Source organism: Epargyreus clarus, unplaced genomic scaffold (genome assembly GCF_041222505.1).
Source record: "Epargyreus clarus isolate Ecla_fem2 unplaced genomic scaffold, WU_Ecla_fem_2.2 ptg000016l, whole genome shotgun sequence".
Classification (NCBI taxonomy): Eukaryota; Metazoa; Arthropoda; class Insecta; order Lepidoptera; family Hesperiidae; genus Epargyreus; species Epargyreus clarus.
The window spans coordinates 418,488-445,292 of NW_027332224.1; the positions used below are offsets into that span (position 1 = coordinate 418,488).

The following is a 26,805-nucleotide window of genomic DNA, read 5'->3' on the forward strand; positions in this document are numbered from 1 at the left end:
GAGTAGGTAACTCAAATTAAAATCTCATTAAATGGGAAGGCCATTTAATGATTTCATATTGAGTTACGTGTATGGCGCGCTGGTTTGTACACTGTACCTATTCTGTGCAAAGAGGTCCGGGTTCGATCCTAATCAGAAAATTAAGTATCGATTTTAGATTTTTTGGGTCGAGGTGTTTGTGTCCATGAAATCCAGGATACGGAATATAAATTTTGAAAAACATATTCTTGAGTTTTTCTACGATTTTCAGCGGAATGAGATGTTTACCTATATCTAGTTTATGAAGACATATAATGAATCAATAATGATACATGAACGCTCCTAAACGCATATAATATAAGCATAATTATGGTTCCTTAAGGCTACAACCATTTTTAGGGCTTTGTTCAGTTTTTCCCAACACTGGACTAGGAAGATGTTACACGCTGCCCCCATGCTACTTAGAAACAAAACTATAGAACTTCCAATGTAGTGTTATCTTAAAACATGGTCACTTAAATTTTAAAAAGATTTCCGCGAAATGCTTACAAAAAAATCAGATTCGCAATAGTTAAAAATATTTTAGAAATTTTACGAGTACAAAAACTATATAGTTCTGTATCTTAATCTTACAAGGTAACATTGCAAATTCATAAATATATCATACATAATTAATTAGGCCTAAAATAGGACGCATCTCACTTAAAAAGACGCTATTAAAACCCTAAACTTAAATGTACCTATAAATATAGCTAATTACAAAACCATGGCAGTTTCACAGCCCTTATGGGGTGGTAAGGGTTTTCTCGGCTTATATCCATGAATTTGCACGCAGTACGATTCTTCGCATCTCTGCATAGCGGCAAACTGTAGCCAATGACGGGTAAACGGTGTTGCCCTTTGCAATAATTTTGGGGAATACGTGGGAGATTAGTTTACCCGACTTACACAAAAGAATGATATTAGTTAGGCATATATATTTTTGTCTACATGATTCAGTTATTTTAAAAGTATTAGCAAAATCAAAATGAACAGTTAGGAAAGTTAATTGCTTAAAATTAAGTGGAGGACAAATTAACATTTGTTTAAACATTCCAAATTATTCTATTTCTATTACACTGCACGGTACCTTATTACATCGAGTATTTTATTTCAAAGCTTAACGTATGTATTTATAGGGTCTAGACACAGATTCATAAATAGTTACTACGTAAGTCTAGATTTAAATTCCGTACATGTATGATTTTAGTCCTAATACCGCTAGCCTAGATTTTTCGCTATGATCATTTAGAAAATTCAAGTTTAGTCACCTTTACTATAGTGTTCTATAGAAAATTCACCGTAAATCTTACCATAGTGATAAGAATATAACTAATGTATTAGCAAGTACCTACAATAAGTAGGTAGCCAGTTTAATTTTCATAAGTCATATGAGATTGGTGACGCTTGACGTTGTTAAAAGCTATTCACGAGAACTATTTTTCATTTTATTTTGCCACAGTTCATGTTTGTATATCAATGGAATATATTTATAATCTCACGGTAATCTTTACAAGGAAACGTCAATCCACGTCGGGGTATTTAGATTCAGAGAGGTGTCAACTTTGGCAGTCTCTCCCGAGCGCGCGGTAGACGCTCACGTCCCGTTCCCGCGTACGATGTGCTCAAAATCGCTTAAAACCCGCAAAACGTAGAAAAATGTTCCATATAGCGCGATTATAGCACTATTATGCACGTCGCAGATAACATATCGACGTAAAAATAATTAGGTAGTGATACATAATATTCGTTTATTTCTTTTTATTCAATAAGGATAGTCAACGGTAAGAATTGTTTAATAATTTCAATTAAATTCTATTACATTTAAACTGGCTGAAAAAATAAAAAAAGTAAAAAAGAACACTAATATTTCGGATGTAAATAACAGGTGTCTTTGCCTAAACGTAAATGGTGCATTCGTAAAAATATGCGTGAATAAAAAAGTGTTTCATTCAAACGTGTTTTTAATAAAGTGTTATATTAAATGTTAATCGTAAACAATGTTCAACATAACCCCACGTTCGGGGTTGCCCAAAATCGATAATGTCTGCGCAAACCGAGTAGGCACGAGGACAACCGTTTTTACGCTAACATTCTTTAAGAGCCCCTTCCACGGCCATTCTTTCACTGAAACGTGTAAATAAAGCTAATTTGCGACAATTTTCAAGAGGTTTCAGTTCAAATTTCGAATAATGCTACCTTTCTGTCATGTTTAAGTTCAATCCAAGCCATAACGTGGAGCAAAAAATAAAAATTATGTAAGAAACACACTAATATAAAAAGAAATACTCATAGAACTTACGTAAAACAAATATTTAACAAAAGTTGTCGTTTAAACATCAAATTGTAGCATATTTTATTTTTACAAGCGCATGCTGTAATAAAGCTAAAATAGTGGTAAAATTATGACGGTTCGCGCCATTTCGGCTGTCACATCTATGACTTTTTAAAATCAAGGACATCATTATAAAAATTCAAAGGGATTGACAATATATATTTATTTATCGATAAGCACTAAAATTCAGTTTTATTTTGTTAAATATTTTTATGTTTTGTTTTATAATTTAATTAACTGTTCTTATTTACAGTTATTTAAAGATCAAAAGAAATAATAAATCTATAGTAAAAGTTTCCAGTCTATTTAATAAATATGTATCATATCAAATATTTTATTAGGTATTGTGTAAGTGATGAAAATGTATCGATGAGATGTAGATTCGTGTAAAACAGTAAAAAACGAAATTATTTAATACGTAGGCACGTTAAATTACGTAAAACACTCTTATATTAAGACGAAGACGATATCTTGTTGTATAATAATATGTAAAAATATGAGAAAATAAATATGATTACGTCAGCGTTGTTAAAACTATAGAATTTGGAAATTGTCCAATGAAACGCCAGATTATCATTTCCCTTGTCACATACTATCCCGTGTTATTCGTAACGCACGAAAAATTGGTCAGATTAAATTATTTCATAGGCCTAATTCTGTATTTAACATATACATAGTTTTCAAAAATTTTGAAGAAATCTTAACACTGATTTGTAAGTTCATTATGAATGAAAGTTATAGTATTTTGTGTCCCAAAATACATCTAAGAAGTTGAATATATTTCTGAAACGTTTTCAAAGACTCCAGAAATACAGCAGCTACGAGACCGAAATAAATATAGCTACAAAAGTATAATATATCATAACATAAATCACAAAGTAACATACATAACATTTATTATATAGTATTTTTTTCACGTAACTCTATTTTGTAGTTTTGAAGCGTACATAAGACTTAGGTACAAATTAGGGGTAGCAACCTATCTGTTATTATTTAACAGTAATTTTTACGTACGTATTTGATCTCGTTATATGAATGGTTTAGAAGTTGAGATAAACTGCATGATATATTATTAAAATGCTTATTGAAGCTTTTTTTTACTACAACTAACACAATCAAATTTGTCATACACGAAATTTGCAGACGATTTCTTATATAACATACATAAAAAATAATGTTCTAAGACTAAAAATAGGCCGAATGCTTGTTGCATACATAGAATAAATCTAGAGGCATTGAACAATCTATAGAGGATTTTATTGCCCATTAACCTACGTTTCTTCAGAAGAATTACTATCTACAATAGGCACGCAATAATTCCCGAGATGTTTTCAAATGAGACGAAGAAAAATCAATAGTCGCTAACATCTTCACGCTGCAGTGACTTCTTTAAGATGTTCTTAAACGGGATAAAAATAGACATCTTACAAGATCCCACTTAACTGATGTGTTCCGACTCCCGTGAAAAGAATTATCACTCGTGGGTAAAATAGTTTTCTGTAGACACAGTTAAAATATGATCTGTAAGAAATAGAAACAAGAAGTTATGGAATTCGTTGGTTTAAATCTTTTAGTCTAATTTAGTATAATAAACTACCCTATAATTTTAAAGAATTGACTTCTTGCAGATTTAAAAATGAAGCGTCTGACTGGCTCCTTGATAAATGTTTTTTACGACTTGGGCGAATACTTTGCATATAAGGAAAATAATCAGCTGCCATATTGACATACATATTTTTTTCATGTTATTTAAATAAATTTAATTAAATTAAGCATATTTGACATTAATATACATAATTGAGTTAAATAACTAAACATTATTACTGTATTATGAACATTGCATATTATTTTGATAGTAGAATGTAAGAATATATAAAATATTTGTCACCATTTACCAATAAATATTCTGGCAATAAATAATTTTCATTTTCTAATATTAAATTGATGTTTTGGTTAAGACCTCAAATATTAGGATCGCAGAAAAATCGATAGGAATTTGATTAGGTTTAACACTTACCATCACATTAGTTGAGACCAATCGTAAGCCTGATATATCTAAAATAAAATGATATAATTCAATTACAATTAAAAAAATATAAAAGATCAGCTACCAATCATAGGAATACGTTTTTAATTATTCCAAGACGATCTTTTAATTAAAGTAACTAATAAGGGTAGACAAACGGATAAAACGTTGTAGAAACTTGTATTATAAAATTAGGGTAAAAGTACTCTTCTGTTGAAAAATGTATACCATCATACTTATTTTATACTTACTGTCAAATGCCAAATATTAAAACTTATGACGTCTGTATGATTCAAGATGATAAAACTGAGTTTTCAGTTAAATATATCTGCGTAGATACTGCAATATTTCGATGAAATGCAGCCAACTGCAGAATTAGAAGCATTTGACATTTAGTTTATTAAAATACATTAGTAATCTAATATTAGGCGTTATTAGTTCTTAAGGATAACAAAACATTTGTAACCAGTTTAAAGATTAACTCTACTAAGCCCTTAACATTCATTAATACTCCTATATAAGAACTTAAAATCATTTCTATAACTTAACATATCGCTAAAATCACAATACAGGTAAAAATAATCTTTGAACGCTAGTTATTAATAATCAATCTATTCATATATTACCTGCCAAAGATCGAAATTTGACAATGTGTATGAAGATCTTATGAATTGTCGATCTTTAGCTGGTAAAACAGTGGATAGGTTGATTATTAATAACGGGCACAGATAATGTGAACTTCCTAAATTTAAAAAAATAATCAGAAATACCTAAAACAATGTATAAACAAAATCCGAAATTATTTTAAAATTATTTCTAATAAATACCTCGGCAATATTTGAAAAAAACTGACTAAAACTTTAAACCCGCAGTTTAAGTTGTTAAAAAAAAAAAAAAAACTCGTCGTCTTGAAAATCAAGAAGCACAGTGTAACCGCTAAACCTTATAGGGTTTCAGTTATTACAGTAAGACCTTACGAAGCAGCGGGATGCTAACCGAAGCCTGAAACCGAAGGATGGCAGTTCAGTCGAGCTGATCAGGGCAACCACGTGTAACAACGAAAATGCGGTGGATTTTTCCCGTTCCAGGTATCTATTGTATATTTTTATTATTATATGTTTACTAACCTTTTGGAAGGTGGTAGAACCCTTTGTGGTTCGAGTCCGGCGACACCACCGCCGCACCTATTTGTGCCTAATAACAGCAGTGTTAAGCGCTGCTGTGTTCCGTTTTGAAGGGTGTGGTAAGGGAGACATACTTTTCCGAGGCATTCCATCTTAGTCCTCAGGAGTAGCGGCGCATCTGTGGCTCACCTCAGATAGGAATATCTAATCCTATCTGGGGTTGATCAGAGATGTCCACGGGCGGCAGAAGCCACTTACCATCAAGTGGACTGCATGCTCGTCTGTTACTCCTATAGTATATATAAAAAAAAGTATATTATGTGGTGAAGCGGTCATCATACTGGTCTGGAACGCAGTGTTTGGGTTTCCCAGTTAGAAAAACATGTCAATGATGAATTTGTTGATGGTCTGAATGATATTTGTTTTAGTTTGTGTATTTGTCTTTTTATTTCCAAGACATCCACAAAATATCAGCGTGGAGGTATGAGTGTAAAAATCATTATAAGAAGACTATTCTGTAGCGGTGTTACTCTAGTTATATGAATTTCAACTTTCTAGTCCGTGGTTTGGGAACCCAAGCACGCATGTGTCATTTTTTCGTAGTTATGCGCATATTATACATTATCACATGGTGAAGGAAAACTTTGAGGAAACCTACTCACATACCTAAGAGTTCTGTAAAAAACGATATGGTGCACTTAATTATTGTTGTGGTATATGTCGCAACCATCGCTCTGAGTGGAGATCCGTGTCCAGCAGTAGGATTACAATGGTTCGATAATAATAAGTACATTTATGGCACATGATATATCTAACACTCGTTCACATTTTCAAGTCGCAGAATTTTTACAATAAACAATCATTTTAATTTTCATTTCTTGTTTTTATAAAGCCTTAAAGTATTCGGCTATCGCGACCAAAGCTCGAGCATAGAAAGTTAAATATTAAGGTAGGATTATTTATTATTCCATTATTCCGGTTCTAACGTCAAGCACGCGATGAATCAATTTTTTTTGGAAATTCATTACCACTTTCTTTGATATCAAATGTAACGCATAAAACTTATATTTGTAAAAGTTCTGTGATATTTCGAAATTTTATTGTCTGAGAACCGTGAAGCTGAAGTAGCCTATTCAGTTATGATAATGTTAGACTGCAGTAGCACGTAAAGCGATCCAACATAGTTATTAGATAACAAGGCATCTGTAGCGAGAAATTATATTAGAGATCGGACCTCAACACGATTTGTGTAGCTGCTGTATTTTACAGCTTATTACGGCTCATATAAGCTGTAATGAGCCTAACAGTTGACGGTCTGCTTGTCCTTGTGCGGTAAACTATTGCATCAATGATAAATAAGCATAATTAAAGGTGGTATATCCCTCTGTGGTTCGACTCTGAGGTACCACCACCTGCCTATTTCTACTTAATATCAGCAGCGTTAAACGCTGCTGTGTTTTATTATGAAAAGGTGGTAAGAGGGTATTATAAATATAAGGGTTTTCAACTGAATGCTCGTTGGCTACTTGAATATTTTAAAAAATAATGTGCATTTTTCAAAATAATTATGAATTGCTGTAACGATAACTGAAAATAGCGCAGAAAAATATGTCTATGAAATCTATATCAAACGTGTTACATTTCTCAAAAGTGTCCGAAAACTACCGATTCACACTTGGCCACCACAAAGTATACCGCTACCCTCATTTTGAAAGGAGACCTAACCCCAAAAATGGTCTTGATGACGCTTACATACATTATTACGTCATTCGCATTTGCATGCAAAATGGAAATATAAACCCTAGCGCTATTGTTGCGCTGGCCACTGTAATCTCTGTCTTGTCACGTAATACCTTGAATTTTCCAGTTATTTCAGTTCAAAGGAAAACGTAACTTTGATGTATGCGAGGGTGGTAGAGTCTAAACAGTTTTAATGCAGTATCTCATGCCAAAATTAAGCTATTTTGGCAACTAGTGAAGTTTAGATATAATCCAGTTTGGCATTTTAATAAAATGTTAATTTAAGCAATCAATTATATAATGTTGTAAAAAAGTATCGATATTTATGAAGACAGTGACATCACTATTAATGTAAAATTTGTATAATATTACGAGGTAGTTTTATTTAAATGAATCAGAAATCTGAAGGTAGAATAGGTTTGGAAGTAGCGGAACTGGTAAGTTCTGTTTATCTGGACTGCAACCCTCTATATCCTAGTGGAAATGGAAAGTTCTAGCGAATTGTTGGTCCATGTCGATTTTCAAACCAGCCCAAACACTTCCAAAAAAAAGTTCGACTGTTATTGAACTACCGACATCGAGGACTTACGAGTATCGTGCCGTCTGAAAGACAGAATATAGTTGTCAACAGCGACACCTTTTTCTATTTTAATAAAAACGAACAACTGAAGCGCTATTCAATGTTTTGACCACGGATTTAAGTTCTACCCAAGGTACACTAGGTAACTTTATGTTGAACATAAAGTTGGAACATGTCATGTAAATGTCTGTTAAGGCACTCTTCGAATCAGAAAACAGCGTTAACTATCAGTGGTATAAAATAGAAATAGGTGTAGCAATAATACCTCCAGAGTGACATAACGTAGGATATTTAATACAACATAAACATCAATGCCAACTCTATGTCGCGCAATTGATATAACATACAAACCGGAAGTACGACTTAAATATTGTAATAGATACTAATGTTTTAAATTAGAATAGTAAACAAATGGGGCTCGACATAGTGATGGACATAAAACAGAATCGTTTTACGCGTTTCATAGCAAACGTAACATTTAAAACGTTCATAAAGTGTGATATATAGCTCAGTTATGATGTCTTTACGACTTTCCCTACATTAGTTCATTATCGTTGGCCCCGAATTTTAAATGTATGAAAACCGAACTAATACGATGTTATCAACCAATTTACCAGGTTTTTTAAATGAGCTATTTTAACTTCCGACTTAAGACAAAAGTTTTTTTAGTATATAATATATGCATAGCACACGAGCATGCAGTCATTGAACAGATTCCTTGCTCAGTATGTGTATCTTTTACCCACTCTCTTACATCTCTTACCACCGTTAACTTAAAATCATAGTAAAGAAAGAGATTGGTAGAAGCCTGTTTCTTTACCATGGTATAACTAGTTTTTGCCCGCGGCTTCGCCCGCGTTTAAAAGAAAATAATATGACATACTAACATACATAAAACTGAAAATTCGTACCTTCATTGGAATGACAGTGGCACCATCTGGCGAAAATTGGTCGTACAAACTCTGAAACCTTCGTGGGCTCATGGACAAGAACTTTTCTAAAGATCATCATTTGATCAAATGCATATTTTACGATTCAATCCTTAATAATATCGATAAAATAATCGACTTTTTGGTTCAAAAGAACGATTCTCCGATTAATCGATCTTAGATCTCCATCCCTAGTTCCCGTGGGATTCCCGGGATAAAAACTATCCTATGTCCTTTCACGGGTTTTCGACTATCTTTATACAAAATGTCATTAAAATCATTATAATATTAGTAAGGAAGGATAGTAAGGATACAACAAGCCTGAATACGATGAGGATATCTTGTTAAGTTGTGAGGCGTTGCTATGGTTATTACCTGGTTCCATCATCAGATCAACTCAAAAATATCCATATTGCTACTTATATATGTTTTCACATACATAAGTACCTATTCCAAATTTTAGCTCAATGGTTAAGTAGGTACTTCATAAAAAAATGTTCCAAAAATAAAGTCATACTACACTTGGGCTTACCTCATATTTTTCTTACTTTGGATTGAAAGATTAGTGAAAATTGCACCAACTATTTCCGATTATTTTGTACAGGATATTATTTTATTGAATAAACAGGCTCTGTCATATACTCCTTTACTTTTTATTGAAAGATGAGTCAAATGGTCCATTTCCGTGCTAATCTTGTGTGAAATGGCACCTAGACTATATGAGAAACAGCTTCAAGGTTATGTTTAGCAAAAATCTGTTGACTACAATGATGTAAGTAATTTCGAAGGGTGGTAGAAGTCCTTTATGTTCGACTCCGGAGGTACCATCGCCACACCTATTTCTATCTAATAACATCAGTGTTAAGTTCTCCCGTGTTCCGATTTGAATGGTCTGATTGAGAGGCATACTTTCTGAGGCATTTCAACTTAGTCCTCAGGAGAAACGGCTGTGACCGATTTCAGGTAGAACTGATCTTATCTGGCTTTGCCTACACATGTACATACCAGCAGTGTTAAGCGCTGCTGTGTTTTGGTTTGAAGGGTGTGGTAAGGGGACATACATTTCTGAGGCGTTCCAACTTAGTCCTTAGGGGTAGTGGCGCATCTCGCATCAGGTAGGAATATCTAATCCTATCTGCGGTTGATTACCGATGTCCATGGGTGGCAGTACACACTTACCATCAGGTGGACTGCATGCTCGTCTGATAGACCTATATTATAAAAAAAATATTTAAAAAAATATGGGCGGCAGCCACTTATCATCTGCATGTCTTTCTTTTATACTACAAATACAGTGGAATTACAAACTGACACTCCAATTATATTGATTTGTACACATTTGGCAAGACACTCATTACATTTTGGATCATAAAGTGTGTCGATCTTAGACGTCATGTCCTTCTTGCAGCCATTTATACGCTCGTAATGTCGAACATAATTAATGGGTTTCTAGCAACAATTTGACTAACATAAAATAGTTCAGATCACTCCAATGTTTTTAGTAGTGTCGATTTTTTAGAGAATTGTTTTTTGTTGCAAGATATTGCTGCGTCATAAGTTGCCATATACTATTAAAACAAGACGGAATTGGCCATGTTTGCTACTATCATGTGTGGAAACCAAATTCGCATGTATTGCAAATACGTTCGATTAGAAAACTACCTATTATTGTACATTTATGTATACTATAACTTATTAGAGCCTATAACTGTCAATTACGCATAGCACATTTTTGAAATTAAGGCAATAAAAATAAATTAGGTAAAGCCAATATATTAACAAACGGCTTTATCACTGTATCCGATTTGTAACAGAATTCTGATTGTATTTAGAATTTATTAAGAATGTAGTATCACTACCCAATTTCTATCACATAAACTGCAAGCTCCTTTGCTAATTAAATGTTATTTACGTAATAAATAAGATATGTGTGTTGACCATATTGTTATTATAAGTCTGGAAAATGCAGATTAAAGCCCATATAAGTAATTTAGTTTGTACTTGTACTGAGATCTCGTGTTCTTATCTACATAGATAACCCCAAGTCCTCGATGCATCCAAACAATAATTATCTGACTTTGTAGATTATATTTAAATACTTAAATAAAAAAATACATACAGCGTTACATACATCATTATTAAATTAATTCAATTTAAATTTCATAGACTAATTTAAATTCCGTAACTTTTCGTACCCAAAAATAAGACCCGACAAATAGTATAAAATCACAAAAAGTATCGATACGTCCCATCACTACGTCCTATTTGCGGCCATTTATAAAATCATAACGTCACAGAGGATATTAATGTCATTCCCGCCACAACTCATAATCTAGGAATAAATAGCTATTTCTATTTATCCGCGCCTTTAATAATATTAAAGTGTAACAGTTGTGTATATTTGAAACGGAACTGTTTGTTTGTCTATCGTATTACGATTCTTCAATGAACCACATTTAAATGAAGGTGGTAGAACCCTTTGTGGTTCGACTCCGGCGGCACCACCGCCACATTTATTTCTACTTATAACAGCAGTGTTAGGCGCTGCTGCGTTCCGTTTTGAAGGGTGTGGTAAGGGAGACACACTTTTTCCGAGGCGTTCCAGCTTAGTCCTCAGGGGTAGCGGCGCATCTGTGGCCGACCTCAGGTAGGAATATCTAATCCTATCTGGGGTTGATTACAGATGTCCATGGGTGCAGTAGCCACTTACCATCAGGTGGACTGCATGCTCGTCTGCTACTCCTATATTATAAAAAAAATAGGTACTTACCCATAGATGGAAATAGGTACGTAGTATTAATTTGGCGCCTAAAAATCTTTTTCATTTAAAATGGAAATAAAAAATAGCATACTCAACCTGATAGTAAATAATTACTGCTTTATGGACACCTATTATCAACCGCCGATAAGATCGGAGTCCTACTTGAGATCGACCACAGATGCTTTGCTATCCCTGAAGTCTAAGCTGAAACGTCTCGGATAAGTACGGTGAAAAAAGTGTGACAGTGGTACCTGAGGAATCTAACCCCAGAGTCTACCACATTTAATTACTTGGCAAATTATTCAATTACAAAATTAAATTAGAAAGACTTAGCCAAAATATCTATGCCTCTATTTCTTGTGATGTTTTGCTATTAATAACGGCGTATGAAATTACAACAGTGTTATAAAGCTGATGTGTTTTTGAAGAATTTGAGGTTGATCACAAACGTCCAAACGACAGAGATCATTTTCCATTATCTTAACACGTTCCCTGCGGCACAGATTTTTCTGTACTTTCCATTACTGCGTTACGAGTTGTTTTAAACCTCGTCCTATATCCGACATTGTGGCGGCACGAGGCGTGTTAAATCCCATCGCCCGAAGGAGACTAAAATCCTTTTTTTGGCGCCAAATAAGACAAAATCGACGGCTTTTGTCTTGATTATTATTAACAATGAGTTGATTAACCTAAAACTGCCGCCGCCCTTGGTTAAATTCGTTACTTTAGATTCTATGGGTAAAATAAAATGTGGGTCTAATGCACCTCGGACCGCACTGAAAAATGGCAGGTTTCCATATAATTTAGTGATGGGAAAATAAATATCGATTTTATTTTATTGTTTTTATTTATCAACGTTATGGACAGAATGAATACAAAAAGGGGAAAAGTTATGGATGTTTTTCATTGAAACATTTCAAACAATAAGGTTTTTTGCAAACAGTGCATTCCGTGAGATTTTTTTTTTGGTTTTTTTGTCTGCCTCACGACATGTCAAGAATGTGCGGAGTTTTTCGTAGCATCCGACACATCTCTTCTTCTTTGGACCCTTATCGAGATGATGTGCTTTCTATGCAGTGGATTCTGAAAAGTAGGAGCGAGTAGATTAGGGTAAAGAGTAATCGGAATACTCGGTAACGATTTTGCCTACGTTTCCTATATGAATAATGTAGCTACTTAACTTTTGTTTGAACCATAACAGGAAACGTAATTATCTATAATGTAATTTCTTACTATACGGATATACGCCTAGCCTGCCAAGTCTCACTACTGGACTTTCACCTAGACAGAGTATATTTGTGACTTACCTGTTTTTGAAATATCTTCCTGTATTCTGATTCTGGCTCAGATTTTTCAACCGGTTTTTCTTCATCTTCCTCCATGATCAACTTTTTTCGGCAACGTTTCGACATGATAATTTTCAACATAAAGACAGCGGTCCTACTTCGTCGCTACGCAGCCTCGACTGCGTTGCACAACACTAACCACGTGAAGCTAGCGTGGGGTGCGGTACGAGGTGCGTGGGGAAACGAGGCGTTCCCAACCTCGTTCCGCACTGTGTTAGCATTATTATTTGTTCAGTGCGGTACGAGGTCTAACAAACCCGACATTAGGTTGGTGTACCATAGAACTAGGAATCAGTAGCACATCACAAACATATAGTTATCACTCTCCTACACTGAACCAGACGGAAGTTATGCCTCTCGCACCACAGAGAAGTTAAAGTTTTTTCTTACCGCTATAACGACCAGACATGGACGAGGTGTTTTAAGCCGCGTTCCGCAGCTAACGTGTTAATGTGTTTTAACTTATAGTTAACTATTATTCATTGAACATTTATGTCAAGGTCCGCCATTTAGTGAAATAAAGAAATGTCTTCAGTCTTCAATGTAGCAAGTTTGTCGTATGCGGCAAACGGAATAACACAATGATTTACAAGTGCCGGCATGTGGGATTATATTAGTTAAACAATGACGAAATAGATTAATTACCATTAAATGTTGCCAAAAACATATTTATATATACCGAATCTATTTGAAGTTAACATGTTTTGCGAGGGCCAATTACAGTGATCCTTCCTTTTCACTATCTCTACCTATTTTCTCTTGTCTCCTGGCCGAAAGTGGAAAAATTGCGATAAGCCAAATATGTCTATACTAAAAATAAAATTTGAGTAGTGAAACGGTCATTCAGTGTAATGATAAAAGTCTTATCATATGCAACAAATACGGGTGTTGTGTATACGGGTAACGTACTCCGTGCTTGTTGATACAAATCTAGTTATGATTTAAGTTTTCGATAAAAAAACAATTGAAAATCATCTAAACCTAACGTAACTTGAACCCTCTTCAGTTCAAATCAGGCGGCAACACCACTACACCTATTTCTACCTAATAACAGCAGGCAAAGCGCTGCTGTGTTCTAGTTTGAAGGGTGTGGTAAGGTAGACATACTTTTTTCAGGCATTCAAGCTTAGCCCTTAGCTGTAGCGGTGCATCTGTGGCCGTCAAGTAGGAATCTAATATTATAGGGGTTGATTACAGAGGTCCATGAGCGGCGTCAGCCTTACCATCAGGTAGACTACATGTTCGTCTGCTACTCCTATATTATAAAGAAAAAATAAACATAAGAAACACAAGAAAACCAAGTGTGCTCGTTTTCGTAGTAGTCTCTTTTTATTTTACGTAAAATTAGAAATATTGTGACGCCATACGAAATGAGGGTCAATGGAGACTGCTATATTTATTTATGTTTTACGACCACTAAAAAAAGCACTGAATTGTGTTTCATTATGAAGTTAAAACTGATGTAATAGTAATAGATGTGTATGTGTAGATACGAGGAAGAAAGAAATATTTCACGTAGTATAGTTTAGTTCTGTTCTTCGTGCCTTTAGGTAGCTCTAAGAAGGGGCAAGACCCTGTAGTTCCTGGACCAGAATATCGATATCCCCGGTATCCCCTGCCTGTCGTAAGAGGCTACTAAAACGGGGCTTCGGGGGTTGCGGGCGGCAAGAGTGGGAGCTCAAACCGTCCAGCCAGCGACCCCAGGAAGGATGGCGGTATGTGTGGCCGCATGCCATCGTACATGCCAGGTCATCTGAGTGGCGATCCCGACGAGACAACCTACTTAGTGCAGTAAGAATCCTTCATAGCCCTGTGTTGCCCCCCCCGGTGGCCGTCCTCAACGCTTGCTGGAGAACTTCGGGATCTCCGACGCAAACGCAACCGGAGTCCTCCAAGCGCGATGCCCCGAGGCGATGGCTCTCCCCTGAGGGAGCAGTTTTCACTTCTCCCGCACCATCTGGTGTTCACGACGGTATGCGACCACACATACTACCGTCTATCCCGGGATCGCTTACTGGACGGCTCGAGCTCCCACACTTGCCGCCCGCAACCCCGGACGCCCCCTTTTAGTCACCTCTTACGACAGGCAGGAGTTACCGTAGTCCTATTCTAGTCCCGGAACTACAGGGACAAAACAATTAACTACTACCTATGTATCTAATTTTTATTTATTTTATAACATATATATGACAATTTCTAGTATGTAATAATTGTCTAATATCGATTACTTTGTCAGAAAAAATTTCAAGTGTGAAGTTGTCAAATGTAGATCTTTGGTACACAAATCGTTGAATAGATTGATTATTAATAATGGCGTTTACAGCCAGAACTCTTCTTTAGATTTACACAATTTGCGTTGTTTTTAGTACCTAAGTCCACCATTTTTGTTATCCCACACATTTTGAAGTGCCATCAGGCGGGATTGCCGGGAAGTGGGATATGCGCATTGCTGTATTCCAAATCCCCATTTCGGCTTAGCTGGCACGGTAACAAAAGACGCAAGTGTACGTTACTCCAGTTTTTAGGGCACATACTTACATGTGCATCAAGCTCTTGAGTTTTAGAGTAGGAACGTTATCTCACCGCTAAAGGAGAATTTTGTTAAATGATATGAGTAGCAGACGAGCATGCAGTCCACCTGATGGTAAGTGGCTACTGCCGCCCATGGACATCTGTAATCAACCCCAGATAGGATTAGATCCTACCTGAGGTCGGCCACAGATGCGCCGCTACCCCTGAGGACTAAGCTGGAACGCCTCGGAAAAGTCTGTCTCCCTTACCACACCCTTCAAAACGGAACACAGCAGCGCCTAACACTGGTGTTATTAGGTAGAAATAGGTGTGGAGGTGGTGCCGCCGGAGTCGAACCACAAAGGGTTCTACCACCTTCAAACTGTTACTGTTCTAGTTGAGGAATTAAAAGGTGGTAGACTGTCAACTTAATACGTCTACTACTACGGAAGCCGCTAGTGGTCACCCATCCGACTGCCGACCTCCCAACGCAGCTTTTGTAGGTCGGTCATTATTGCGAATAAATCATGTCAATATGTGAAATGATGTATGAAATTTTTCCCCTACTCGTATCCTCAAATACTATACTGTGCGAATTTTTTTGCTTCCCTCATCTTCATATACACTTCCTTTGCGTCATTTAAAATTAACTCGTTCCCCTAAAAAGGTAAAGCCCATGATAAAAATAAGTAAGACATATAAATTATCTAATACCAATTAATTGAACTTCATTTTAGTATATTTGAATAAAAGATTTATTAGAGATTTCTAAACATAGATTATGTAGCTAAAACTTTCATATAGCGAATACAGTTGTATTCGCTACTACAATAAAATTCCCGACCATATTTTGAATCTCACAGAAAAAAGTTTAAACGTGTCGTTAAACAAACGCTATGTAAAAAAGCGTACTATAAACGACGTGATTATTTGACAGATAAAACAGTGTGGACTGAAGTAGCTCCAGCTAAACTATTTTAAAGTAAATAACATTTTTTTAATGATGTGTGTTATGGAGTTTCTTTCGTTGCTTCTTCTCCATAACGAAACATCCTGTGAAGTGGCGGTAGATGTATTGACATTCAAAAAGTGGTCTGTAAAGAACCTATTTTGAATTAAAACAAATGATTTGATTTGATTGAAAATTTGTCGCTTCGCCTCTAATTCCTGTGTTAAGCGTCCCCATATCCAGGGTAGACGTCACCTGCGTGGGTTATAATGATCCATATTTATAGGACAGTATCTCTGAAGTGCTCCAGCGCCAATAAACTGGATATTTCCTAATTATAATTTAATGCTCTTCAGTAAACTACTTTTTATCGTAAGTTTTTTATCGTTGATTTTTGTTTTTCGATCTTCTTTGTAAAAACCCGTCTTGGGTCGAATCTTGAGATGTCATGGCCACACCTATTCCTGCCTTATAATAACTTCTTCTTTCTTTTCTTGAAGGTGGTAGAACCCTTTGTGGTTCAACTCCGGCGGCACCACCGCCACACCTATTTCTACCTAATAACAGCAGTATTAGGCGCTGCTGTGTTCCGGTTTGAAGGGTGTGGTAAGGGAGACAGACTTTTCCGAGGCGTTCCAGCTTAGTCCTCAGGGGTAGCGGCGCATCTGTGGCCGACCTCAGGTAGGAATATCTAATCCTATCTGGGGTTGATTACAGATGTCCATGGGCGGCAGTTGCCACTTACTATCAGGTGGACTGCATGCTCGTCTGCTACTCTTATATTATAAATAAATAAATAAATAAAATTGTCACTGCAAGTCACACATATCTCAGAACGAGACAGGTTAGGGCATAGGATACCACGCTTGCCAAATATAAATTGATATTGATTGCATTAATATATTTTAAAGAACTTTTGAGCATTTTAGATGAAGTAGGTTTCCTCATGACTACGTAAAGTCAGCAATGATAATAATTGATTATAGTCCGCGCCAAACTGCTAGTCCGCTCTGAAGTTGTTGCGAGCGCGTAGTCATACAATTTGCTATGGCGACGCGATTCAGAGCGGACTAGTAGTAGCGTAGTAGTAGTAGTAGTAGCGGACTATACTAATTCGCATATGACTTCGAAAATATTTATGTCTGTTTGGGATTCAAAGCCTTTTATACTAAGAGGCTAATATTATACCGTGGTTATTTATTTATTTACTAAGAATGAAGAAGTTTGCGGTAAATGCCAAAAATATGGACGCAACATGAAATATGTCTGAGACGATATGGCGCCTGTATGTAAAGTCTGTTCTGTATTTACCCTAAGGGCATACGGGGCCCATGCCCAGGGCCTCTGACCTTAAGAATTAATATCGGACAAGATTTCTTAATTGAAATGGTGATAATTAACTAAAAATCTAAATATAAATTTGTCTGAACAAAAAAAATAACAAGCAAAAAACTATGTGACTGAATTTAAATTTAGATTAAGTAAAAACTTAAGTATACCTAAAAAATAAGATGTTTGTTTATTCTTATAAAGTGGGGCCCCGAATACTTATGTGCCCATTATCATCAACCCATTACTGTCCCACTGCTGGGCACGGGTCTCCTTTCAGAATAAGAAGGATTAGGCCATAGTCCACCGCGCTGGTCAAGTGCGTATTGGTAGACTTCTACACCTTTGAGTTTTTTTTTTATAAAATCTCTCAGGCGAGCAGGTTTTCTCACGATGTTTTCCTTCACCGTATAGCAAGTGATAATACGCACATAACTTTGAAAAAAAGAGGTGCGTGCCTAGGATTTGAACCTCGGACCCCTCGATCGAGAGGCCGAGTTTCTTAACCACTAGGCTATCACAGCACATGTGTCCATGCCGTGGTATTTTATGTATGTATGGAAGCTAAAATTTCAATTTTGAATGTTTCAGTTCTCCTCATGTCCTGGTTCGGAGTGGACCAAGTAAAAGGCACCTCGTGTATGCGTACTGGTAATATAACATTCAGTTCTTTGAGTGTTGTGAAGACATAGATGTGGACTTAGACATCTGTGATCGTGTGTTGTTTCGGAATGCCGATATCGATATTTTGTTGCCCCCATCACTAGTTTGTTGTGTTGATTCTTGTCTTTTTGCCCGAATAAAAATATGTAACGAAGTCTGTTATCTTGCTAACAAAATAATGAATAAATTATGAAAAATAATTGTTATGATAGGCCGAAAACAGAGAATCCAAAACAGTTAAACAATTGAAAAAATGGTTCTTGTCTTTTTGGTCAACATCACAAAAATATTTGTTGTCCGTTTACACAAGATTAGTTTTTCCTTTAAAAAAATTGAAATAAAAAAATATCATACATTTTATTACTGTCGCCTGTTATGTAAGCAAAATTGAAAAAATAACGTGTTATTTCCCTTTAGGTACTAGTATTTCTGTAAAATATGTAACAATCTACATGTTAACTTTTTCAATACATATAATCATTTTTCTATATACTCGTACATTCAAAATTTAATTTCTTATAATTCCGTGTAATTTAATTAATATGATTATGTAAAAGTTCACTCACGTAAAGAATATCGATACCGGCATTCCGATATTAATGTTTGTTGTGAAGATATTACATATGTCTAGATTGACAAGCACGTGAAAAGAAAAAAAGTCAATTGACAGTAATGTTCCCGCTATTATTTATCTGTGGTCAATCACTACAGATGGAAAATAAAAAAACGCAGAAAATAAAAATGAAAAAATTACAGTAAGTTTCCCGCCATTGTATCTGTCAATTTAACTTTCCCGTCTTTTGTGTTATCTGTGCCAATATTGTTATATCTAGACATATAGAAAATCTATAGTTGTTGTGTTACTACACGTGTTGGGTGTCCACAGGAATGTGTGTTGCCATGTTAAGAGTTAAAGGAATGGGTAATTTATGCATGATTTTTTTTAAATAAACGTAATTTAGATGTGTACACTGAACAAACAAATACACGACCTCCTGTGAATAACTGATTATTGTTTTCAGAATCGATAAAACACAATTACTTAAATACAATACAATACAATTGGTAAGATTCGTATTAAAACATACTACCTTATAATATAAGTTCAAAAAAAACAGAATAACATATTAAAAAAAAAACTTAAAATACGATTATCAGTGCAGCAGTTTTTGTATTATAAAAAATGTTTATTCCAAATTTTCCCTCCGAAATACTAGTATGTTTTTTTACGTTCTGTTATATATAGCGTTTTATTTCTCTTCAAAATTATTTTTACCTTCCGACCCAGTCTATGGTTTTTATTTTTCAAAATTATTTCTTTAATTTTCAGTTATTTACAGGATCTTGATAAATCCATCTCTTCCGCGACTGTATTTTTTTAGATGAGGGCTACTGTTACAACTCGCTAGAGGCGCCACTGTCCACGGAGGTATATGTACCTTAGAATATAAAAAATATGTAGTAGACATATACAAAAATGCAGGAAATGCTATGATTCTAGAATTATTTCATTGGCCTGAAAATTAAATTTTGAAAGAAGTAGGTGTGATTTCCAATTTTAATTAGCATTTAAATATTTATATAGTAAAGTCACCGATAAAACGTCCTAAAACCTAATTTTTAAGGTTCTGTTTTAGACTGTTATTTTGTAATACATTTATCGCGGATTCTGTATATTTTTTATACTCTAAGCTACTAAAACTATATAATAATATTACTATGAATATCAATTAACAAGTTGATTTGAGTTGATTTCACATCTGTGAATATTTAGTATTTAAATAAAAAAATACATTTAAATATAGATAGGGATTTGATGTGTATTTTACAAAATGTGTAAACAATTTAGAGCCGGTCCACACGGCGCGTTGCGTCAGCGTTGCGTCGTCGCAACGCAAAGGTTTTACGCATAGCCGGCCACACGGGCGCTGCGCCAACGCAGCGTTACTACGACGGAGTCGTAACGCTCCGTAAGTGAGTACTCCCCCGCCCGCTTCGTCTCGTGCGCTGCAGCTCAGTCGCGTATGCGCTGCGTCGACGCAGCGCACCGTGTGTACACTATGATTATTAGTATGTAAAACGACGCAGCCACAGCGCTACGTCGACGCAACGCTGACGCAACGCGCCGTGTGGACCGGCTCTTAGAGTTCAACAATAGTAAAGTTATCGCATAGCACTCCCAAATATATTTAATATTAAAGTTATTTTGTCTCTTATATTTTACAACTTGCAACATTTACAAATCTGTTGCGAGTAGCGACATCTGGTGGTAAGGCGGGTAGCCCTCATTTTATAGCTTTGTGTATTTTGTTTTTACTAATGACAGCATGGATTTTCAGCGTTATGGGCACTAAGTCTGACACCCCTTGTTCAGGCCGAATGCCAAAGTAAGTATTTTTTATCACTGTAAAAATATTTTTAATTCACCAAAAACGCTTAAAGCTTAACCAAACAGCGTTTTCATCAGCTTTCTAACGCTTATAAACACATTGGTGAGTAATTGGTGATATTTTGAAAAATGGGACAAAATGAAAGATTTTTTCAAATTTATTTTTTTGAAACTTTTTGTTATTTAAGTATCGAACCTTAGGCTGGGTCTTCTAGATTAAGATGGCTTTTAGCTAGATTTTAGTTGCACTTACGCGACGGTTCCAGCTTGGTTTCTTTTGAAAACGAGAACAAAACACTACACACATAAGGTAAGTAAGACAGACTAAATATTACAAAGGTTTTTGTTCTTGCATGGTTTATTTACAAATGGAGTCATCCATCATTTAAATGAAGCTTAAGGCCTTAAAAGCGATCACTATAGGTACACTATAATTTGAAACATGAATCATTTGTATTTTACTAGCTGAGCGATCACGCTTTGCTAAAACTTAGTTTGATAATAAATAGGAGGGGATAAATTATATATTTTTCCATATCCGTAAGAACTTCGGGATGACAAATAAAAATGATTTTAAGTATATATTTTTGTTTGTTTATAACATTTTTTTAAAGTAATGGTACATTGTTTAAAAATAATAAGTCAATTTGTCGATAATTTTTCGAGAACTACATGCGATGAGAGCTAAATTAGAGTCAAATGTCAAAATTAAGTTAAATCTGAAATTGTCTAAAAATTAAGTTAGGAAAGCTGTATTTACTTAGTAAGGGAGAAAGAAAATGATAATTATTCGTTATTATATTTGTATATTTTTAACACGTTCCCTGCGGCATAGATTTTTCTGTACTTTCCATTACTGCGTTACGAGTTGTTTTAAACCTCGTCCTATATCCGACATTGTGGCGGCACGAGGCGTGTTAAATCCCACCGCCCGAAGGAGACTAAAATCCTTTTTTTGGCGCCAAATAAGACAAAATCGACGGCTTTTGTCTTGATTATTATTAACAATGAGTTGATTAACCTAAAACTGCCGCCGCCCTTGGTTAAATTCGTTACTTTAGATTCTATGGGTAAAATAAAATGTGGGTCTAATGCACCTCGGACCGCACTGAAAAATGGCAGGTTTCCATATAATTTTTTTTTTTTTTTTTTTTTTTTTTTTTTTTTTTTTTTTTATATTTGAACCTGACGATAAAGCAGACGTGCTACCTGATGGAAAGTAGTCAACGTCGCCTATGGACATTTGCAACACCAGAGGAGTCGCCAATGCATCGCCGGCTTTGAAGGAGAGCTCTTTTTGCACCTTTTTTGAAGAGCCCCATGTCATAGCGCTCCGGGAATACCTCAGAAGGAAGTTCATTCCACATTTTGCACGTCCGTGGCAAGAACGTCCGCGCAAATCGAACCATGGAGGACCGCCACGAGTCCAGTTGGTGTGGATGGAACTTCATCCTTCGGCGAGTGGTGCGATGGAGGAACGGTGATGTAGGCACCAGGTCAAATAGTTCCTGGGAACACTCACCATTGTAAAGCCGGTAGAACACGCAGAGGGAACCTATGTCCCTCCGTAAACTTAAAGGTTCTAGCCGATCGGAAATCCTCGGATCGTTGACGATTCGTACTGCGCGTTTCTGTACGGAGTCAAGTGGGTTAAGTTGGTATTGGGGTGCTCCTGCCCAGAGATGCGAGCAGTACTCCATGTGGGGTCTCACTTGCGCCTTATAAAGCAGAAGGAGTTGCCCCGCAGTGAAGTACCGCTTCGCTCTGTTCAGAACGCCCAGCTTCCTTGATGCCAACTTCGCCTTAACGTCCAAATGACCCCGGTATTGCACATCACACGATATGTCAACTCCTAGGATCCCTATACTTTTATCAATGGTGAGTGGAATTCCCTGGAACCGTGGCGCTATGACGAATGGGGTTTTTTTAGCGGTGAACGCGCAGACTTGCGTCTTCGTGGGGTTGAACTCAACAAGGTTAAGTCGACCCCATGTCGAGACCTGCTCCAGAGAGTTCTCGATTTCAGACACAAGTCGGATTCTGCTTTCCTCCACGAGAGTCCGAGAGGTGTTTGCACGGCCTGTGTACACAGCATCTCCCGTACTATCATCTGCATAGCAATGAATGCTGCTAGATTTTTGCAACATGTCATTGATATGCAGAATGAATAGCGTGGGAGAGAGGACAGAGCCCTGGGGCACGCCAGCATTAACAGGCTTCGTGTCTGAGCAGCACCCGTCAACTACGACTTTGATTTGCCGCTCAGACAGAAAACTGGCTGTCCATGTGCACAACCTCTCGGGAAGACCGTAAGATGGAAGCTTCGCGAGAAGGGCCCTATGCCAGACCCGGTCAAAGGCCTTTGCGATATCCAGGCTAACTGCCAACGCCTCACCATTACTCTCAACGGCTTGCGCCCATCGGTGTGTGAGGTACACCAGAAGATCACCAGCTGAACGGCCCTTGCGGAAACCATATTGGTGATCGCTGATCAGCTGGCGATCCTCGAGGTACCTCAGAAGCTGGGTATTAACCACACGCTCCATTACCTTTGAGAGCAAGGAGGTTATCGCAATAGGCCTGTAATTAGCCGGGTCACTGCGGTCACCCTTTTTAGGAATCGGGTGAACGAGGGCTACCTTCCACGAAGACGGTACTTCACCTGTGGTATAGGAAAGCGAGAATAAACGCGTTAAGATGGGAGTCAACTCGGGAGCACACGTCCTCAGCACCACTGCGGGGATTTCGTCCGGCCCACTCGACTTCTTGACATCAAGGGACAATAGAGCTCGCCTGACAGCTTTCTGCGTAAAGCGTATATCAGGCATAGAACCCTCACACCGCGGGATGGTAGGCGGTGTGGCCCCCTTGTCATCAAGAGTCGAGTTTGAGGCAAAGAGGTTGCCCAGAAGATCGGCTTTCCCCTTTGCCGTGTGGGCCAGAGAATCGTCTGATTTCCGCAGGGGCGGTAGTGAGGAGTGACAGAAATTACCCACGACAGCTTTGGCCAGCGACCAGAAGGCTCGACTCCCGGAGGGGTAACCAAGTAGTCGCTCGCCAATTCTGCCAATGTGCCTAGACTTCGCCTTGGCCATATACTTCTTTACTGAACGGGAGGCAGCGTTAAGTGCGGTTCGTAACTCGGGGGTCTTCGGATCCTTGCACGCGTGTGCTGATGCCCAGGCTTGGTAGGCCTCTTGCTTATGACGTGAAGCCTTAGCGCAAGGCCCATCAAACCAGGGCTGACTCCGCCCACCGACGGACACGACAGAGTTTGGAATGAAGCATTCCATACCCTGCCGTATGACGTCGGCCACAGAGTCAGCGCACGTGCTAGGATCACCCGAGACGAAGCATAGCTGCCTCCACGGGTACGAGGCCAGGAATTCCCGGAGCCCGTCCCAATCTGCTGACCTGTAGTGCCAAACTTGTCGCTTCCCCGGTGGTCGAGCCCCCGTGGGACGCGACAAGGGCACAGAAGAACTTACCAAGCAATGGTCAGAAGATCCAAGAGGAGCCTTGACCATCACTTGGTAGTCATCAGGATAGTTGGTTAACAGAAGATCCAGCAAAGACGCAGTATGGGTCTCAATATCAGGTACCCTAGTATGACCGGGTACGACCTGGGAGAGCCCATATGCCAAGGAGAAGTCATACGCAGTTCTTCCGGCGAAGTCCGTGATTCGGGAGCCTAGCCATTCAATATGGTGGGCATTGAAGTCACCCAGAATGACCAACTCCGCCGAAGGGCACTGCTGCAGCATTTTGTCAGTCCCCCACTGGACGTGCTCGAATAGTCGAGTTGTCTCAACATCTCCGCTGTAGGACCTATAAAGGCACGCGTAGACGCGGGTCTGCCCCCCAATATCCACGCGCACCCACAACAAGGATAGGTCCTTGTCTTCGAGGCAGCTGAGACGGCGGCAGCAGATATCATCCCGAACATACACACATACCCCGGCTCGACGCCTGAAGGCATGTTCTAAACTGTAGCCGGGGTAATTTAAATACGATGTTTCGCCCGAGGGCGATATCTGCGTCTCCGTCAAAAAGAGAAAAGCCGGCTTTGCCGTCTCAAGGTGGTGATGGACGGCATCCAGATTGGAATGGAGCCCCCTGATGTTGCACATGTCCACAGTAAGTGTGGAGGAGGTCGCCGCTGAGTAAACGTTTCCCTTATTATTCTGCCTTTTCATTCTGGTGGTATAAGAAAAAGAGGAGGAATTTGAAAGGACTTGCGATGCTCCTTCGACGCCTCTCGGGACAAGGTGCGGATCCCGTAGCGCCGTGCTCACAGTGGTAATGTGGGATGCTGGCGCGGGGGACGGAAGGGCCCCCGGTCCCCCCCGTGCACGACTACCCGGCTCCACTCCGGTCTCTTACTCCGGCAGGGTAATCGTGCAACGGGATTTTTCGCCGGTTGGCGGGACAGCCTCCCGGGCCAGAGGTTGACGGTGTTACCCGGGTTCGGGTCCCCAACTAACCGGCGGGCGGCCAGCGGAAAACCGTTTCACCGGGTCTCCCTGGCCCCCGCGCCAATACACCACGCCTCCGAGAGCAACGACGCCTAGAAGGACCCACCGGACCAGAAAGGTACGCCGTCGGAAGCACCACAGAGGATGGGAAGGGAGGATAGGGGATGAATAATTTAGTGATGGGAAAATAAATATCGATTTTATTTTATTGTTTTTATTTATCAACGTTATGGACAGAATGAATACAAAAAGGGGAAAAGTTATGGATGTTTTTCATTGAAACATTTCAGACAATAAGGTTTTTTGCAAACAGTGCATTCCGTGAGATTTTTTTTTTGGTTTTTTTGTCTGCCTCACGACATGTCAAGAATGTGCGGAGTTTTTCGTAGCATCCGACACATCTCTTCTTCTTTGGACCCTTATCGAGATGATGTGCTTTCTTTGCAGTGGATTCTGAAAAGTAGGAGCGAGTAGATTAGGGTAAAGAGTAATCGGAATACTCGGTAACGATTTTGCCTACGTTTCCTATATCAATAATGTAGCTACTTAACTTTTGTTTGAACCATAACAGGAAACGTAATTATCTATAATGGAATTTCTTACTATACGGATATACGCCTAGCCTGCCAAGTCTCACTACTGGACTTTCACCTAGACAGAGTATATTTGTGACTTACCTGTTTTTGAAATATCTTCCTGTATTCTGATTATGGCTCAGATTTTTCAACCGGTTTTTCTTCATCTTCCTCCATGATCAACTTTTTTCGGCAACGTTTCGACATGATAATTTTCAACATAAAGACAGCGGTCCTACTTCGTCGCTACGCAGCCTCGACTGCGTTGCACAACACTAACCACGTGAAGCTAGCGTGGGGTGCGGTACGAGGTGCGTGGGGAAACGTGGCGTTCCCAACCTCGTTCCGCACTGTGTTAGCATTATTATTTGTTCAGTGCGGTACGAGGTCTAACAAACCCGACATTAGGTTGGTGTGCCATAGAACTAGGAATCAGTAGCACATCACAAACATATAGTTATCACTCTTCTACACTGAACCAGACGGAAGTTATGCCTCTCGCACCACAGAGAAGTTAAAGTTTTTTCTTACCGCTATAACGACCAGACATGGACGAGGTGTTTTAAGCCGCGTTCCGCAGCTAACGTGTTAAAACATTTCGAAGGACTTCGGGACAATACGTTAAAATATAAAGAAACTAGCTGACCCGGCAAACGTTGTGTTGCCATATAAACAAAAAAATGTTAAAGGTGAACAACCCTTATTACTTAGGGGTATGAAAAATAGATAGTAGCCGATTCTCAGACCTACTGAATATGCATATAAAATTTGGTGAAAATCGGTAAAGTCGTTTCGAAGGAGTTTGATAACTATCATTGTATCACGAGAATTTTATATATAAGATTTAAAAGTTTATTTAAAGACGTTTTCGATTGTCATAAATACTAGGGATGTATCACAATAATCTATAATTGTCGATAAACGGTCACGTTCTAACACTTACGACACTTAAGACTAATTCAATTAGCTAATAGAATAAAGTAAAGTTGTAAAATATGTTGAAGCCCTGTGGCAGATTGCTATTGTGTAAGACGGTGGATTATACTATTTTTAGC

At 37.9% G+C, this 26,805-nt stretch overlaps 1 protein-coding gene across 5 annotated transcripts in view; it reads left to right on the forward strand.

The window, feature by feature from the left end:
• The first annotated feature begins 1,601 nt into the window (after positions 1 to 1,601).
• Positions 1,602 to 26,805, forward strand: part of qvr (glycosylphosphatidylinositol-anchored protein quiver) — a 34,658-nt gene continuing 9,454 nt past the window's right edge. The window contains exons 1-4 of one of the 5 annotated variants that reach the window (XM_073081627.1): positions 1,602 to 1,802; positions 5,329 to 5,467; positions 18,240 to 18,299; positions 20,651 to 20,698. In XM_073081627.1, coding sequence (XP_072937728.1) covers positions 5,443 to 5,467; positions 18,240 to 18,299; positions 20,651 to 20,698 — 133 coding nt within the window. In that variant the 5' untranslated portion in view covers positions 1,602 to 1,802; positions 5,329 to 5,442. The remainder of the gene's footprint in view (positions 1,803 to 5,328; positions 5,468 to 18,239; positions 18,300 to 20,650; positions 20,699 to 26,805) is intronic. The other 4 variants (XM_073081628.1, XM_073081629.1, XM_073081630.1 and 1 more) reach the window with 4 other exon arrangements.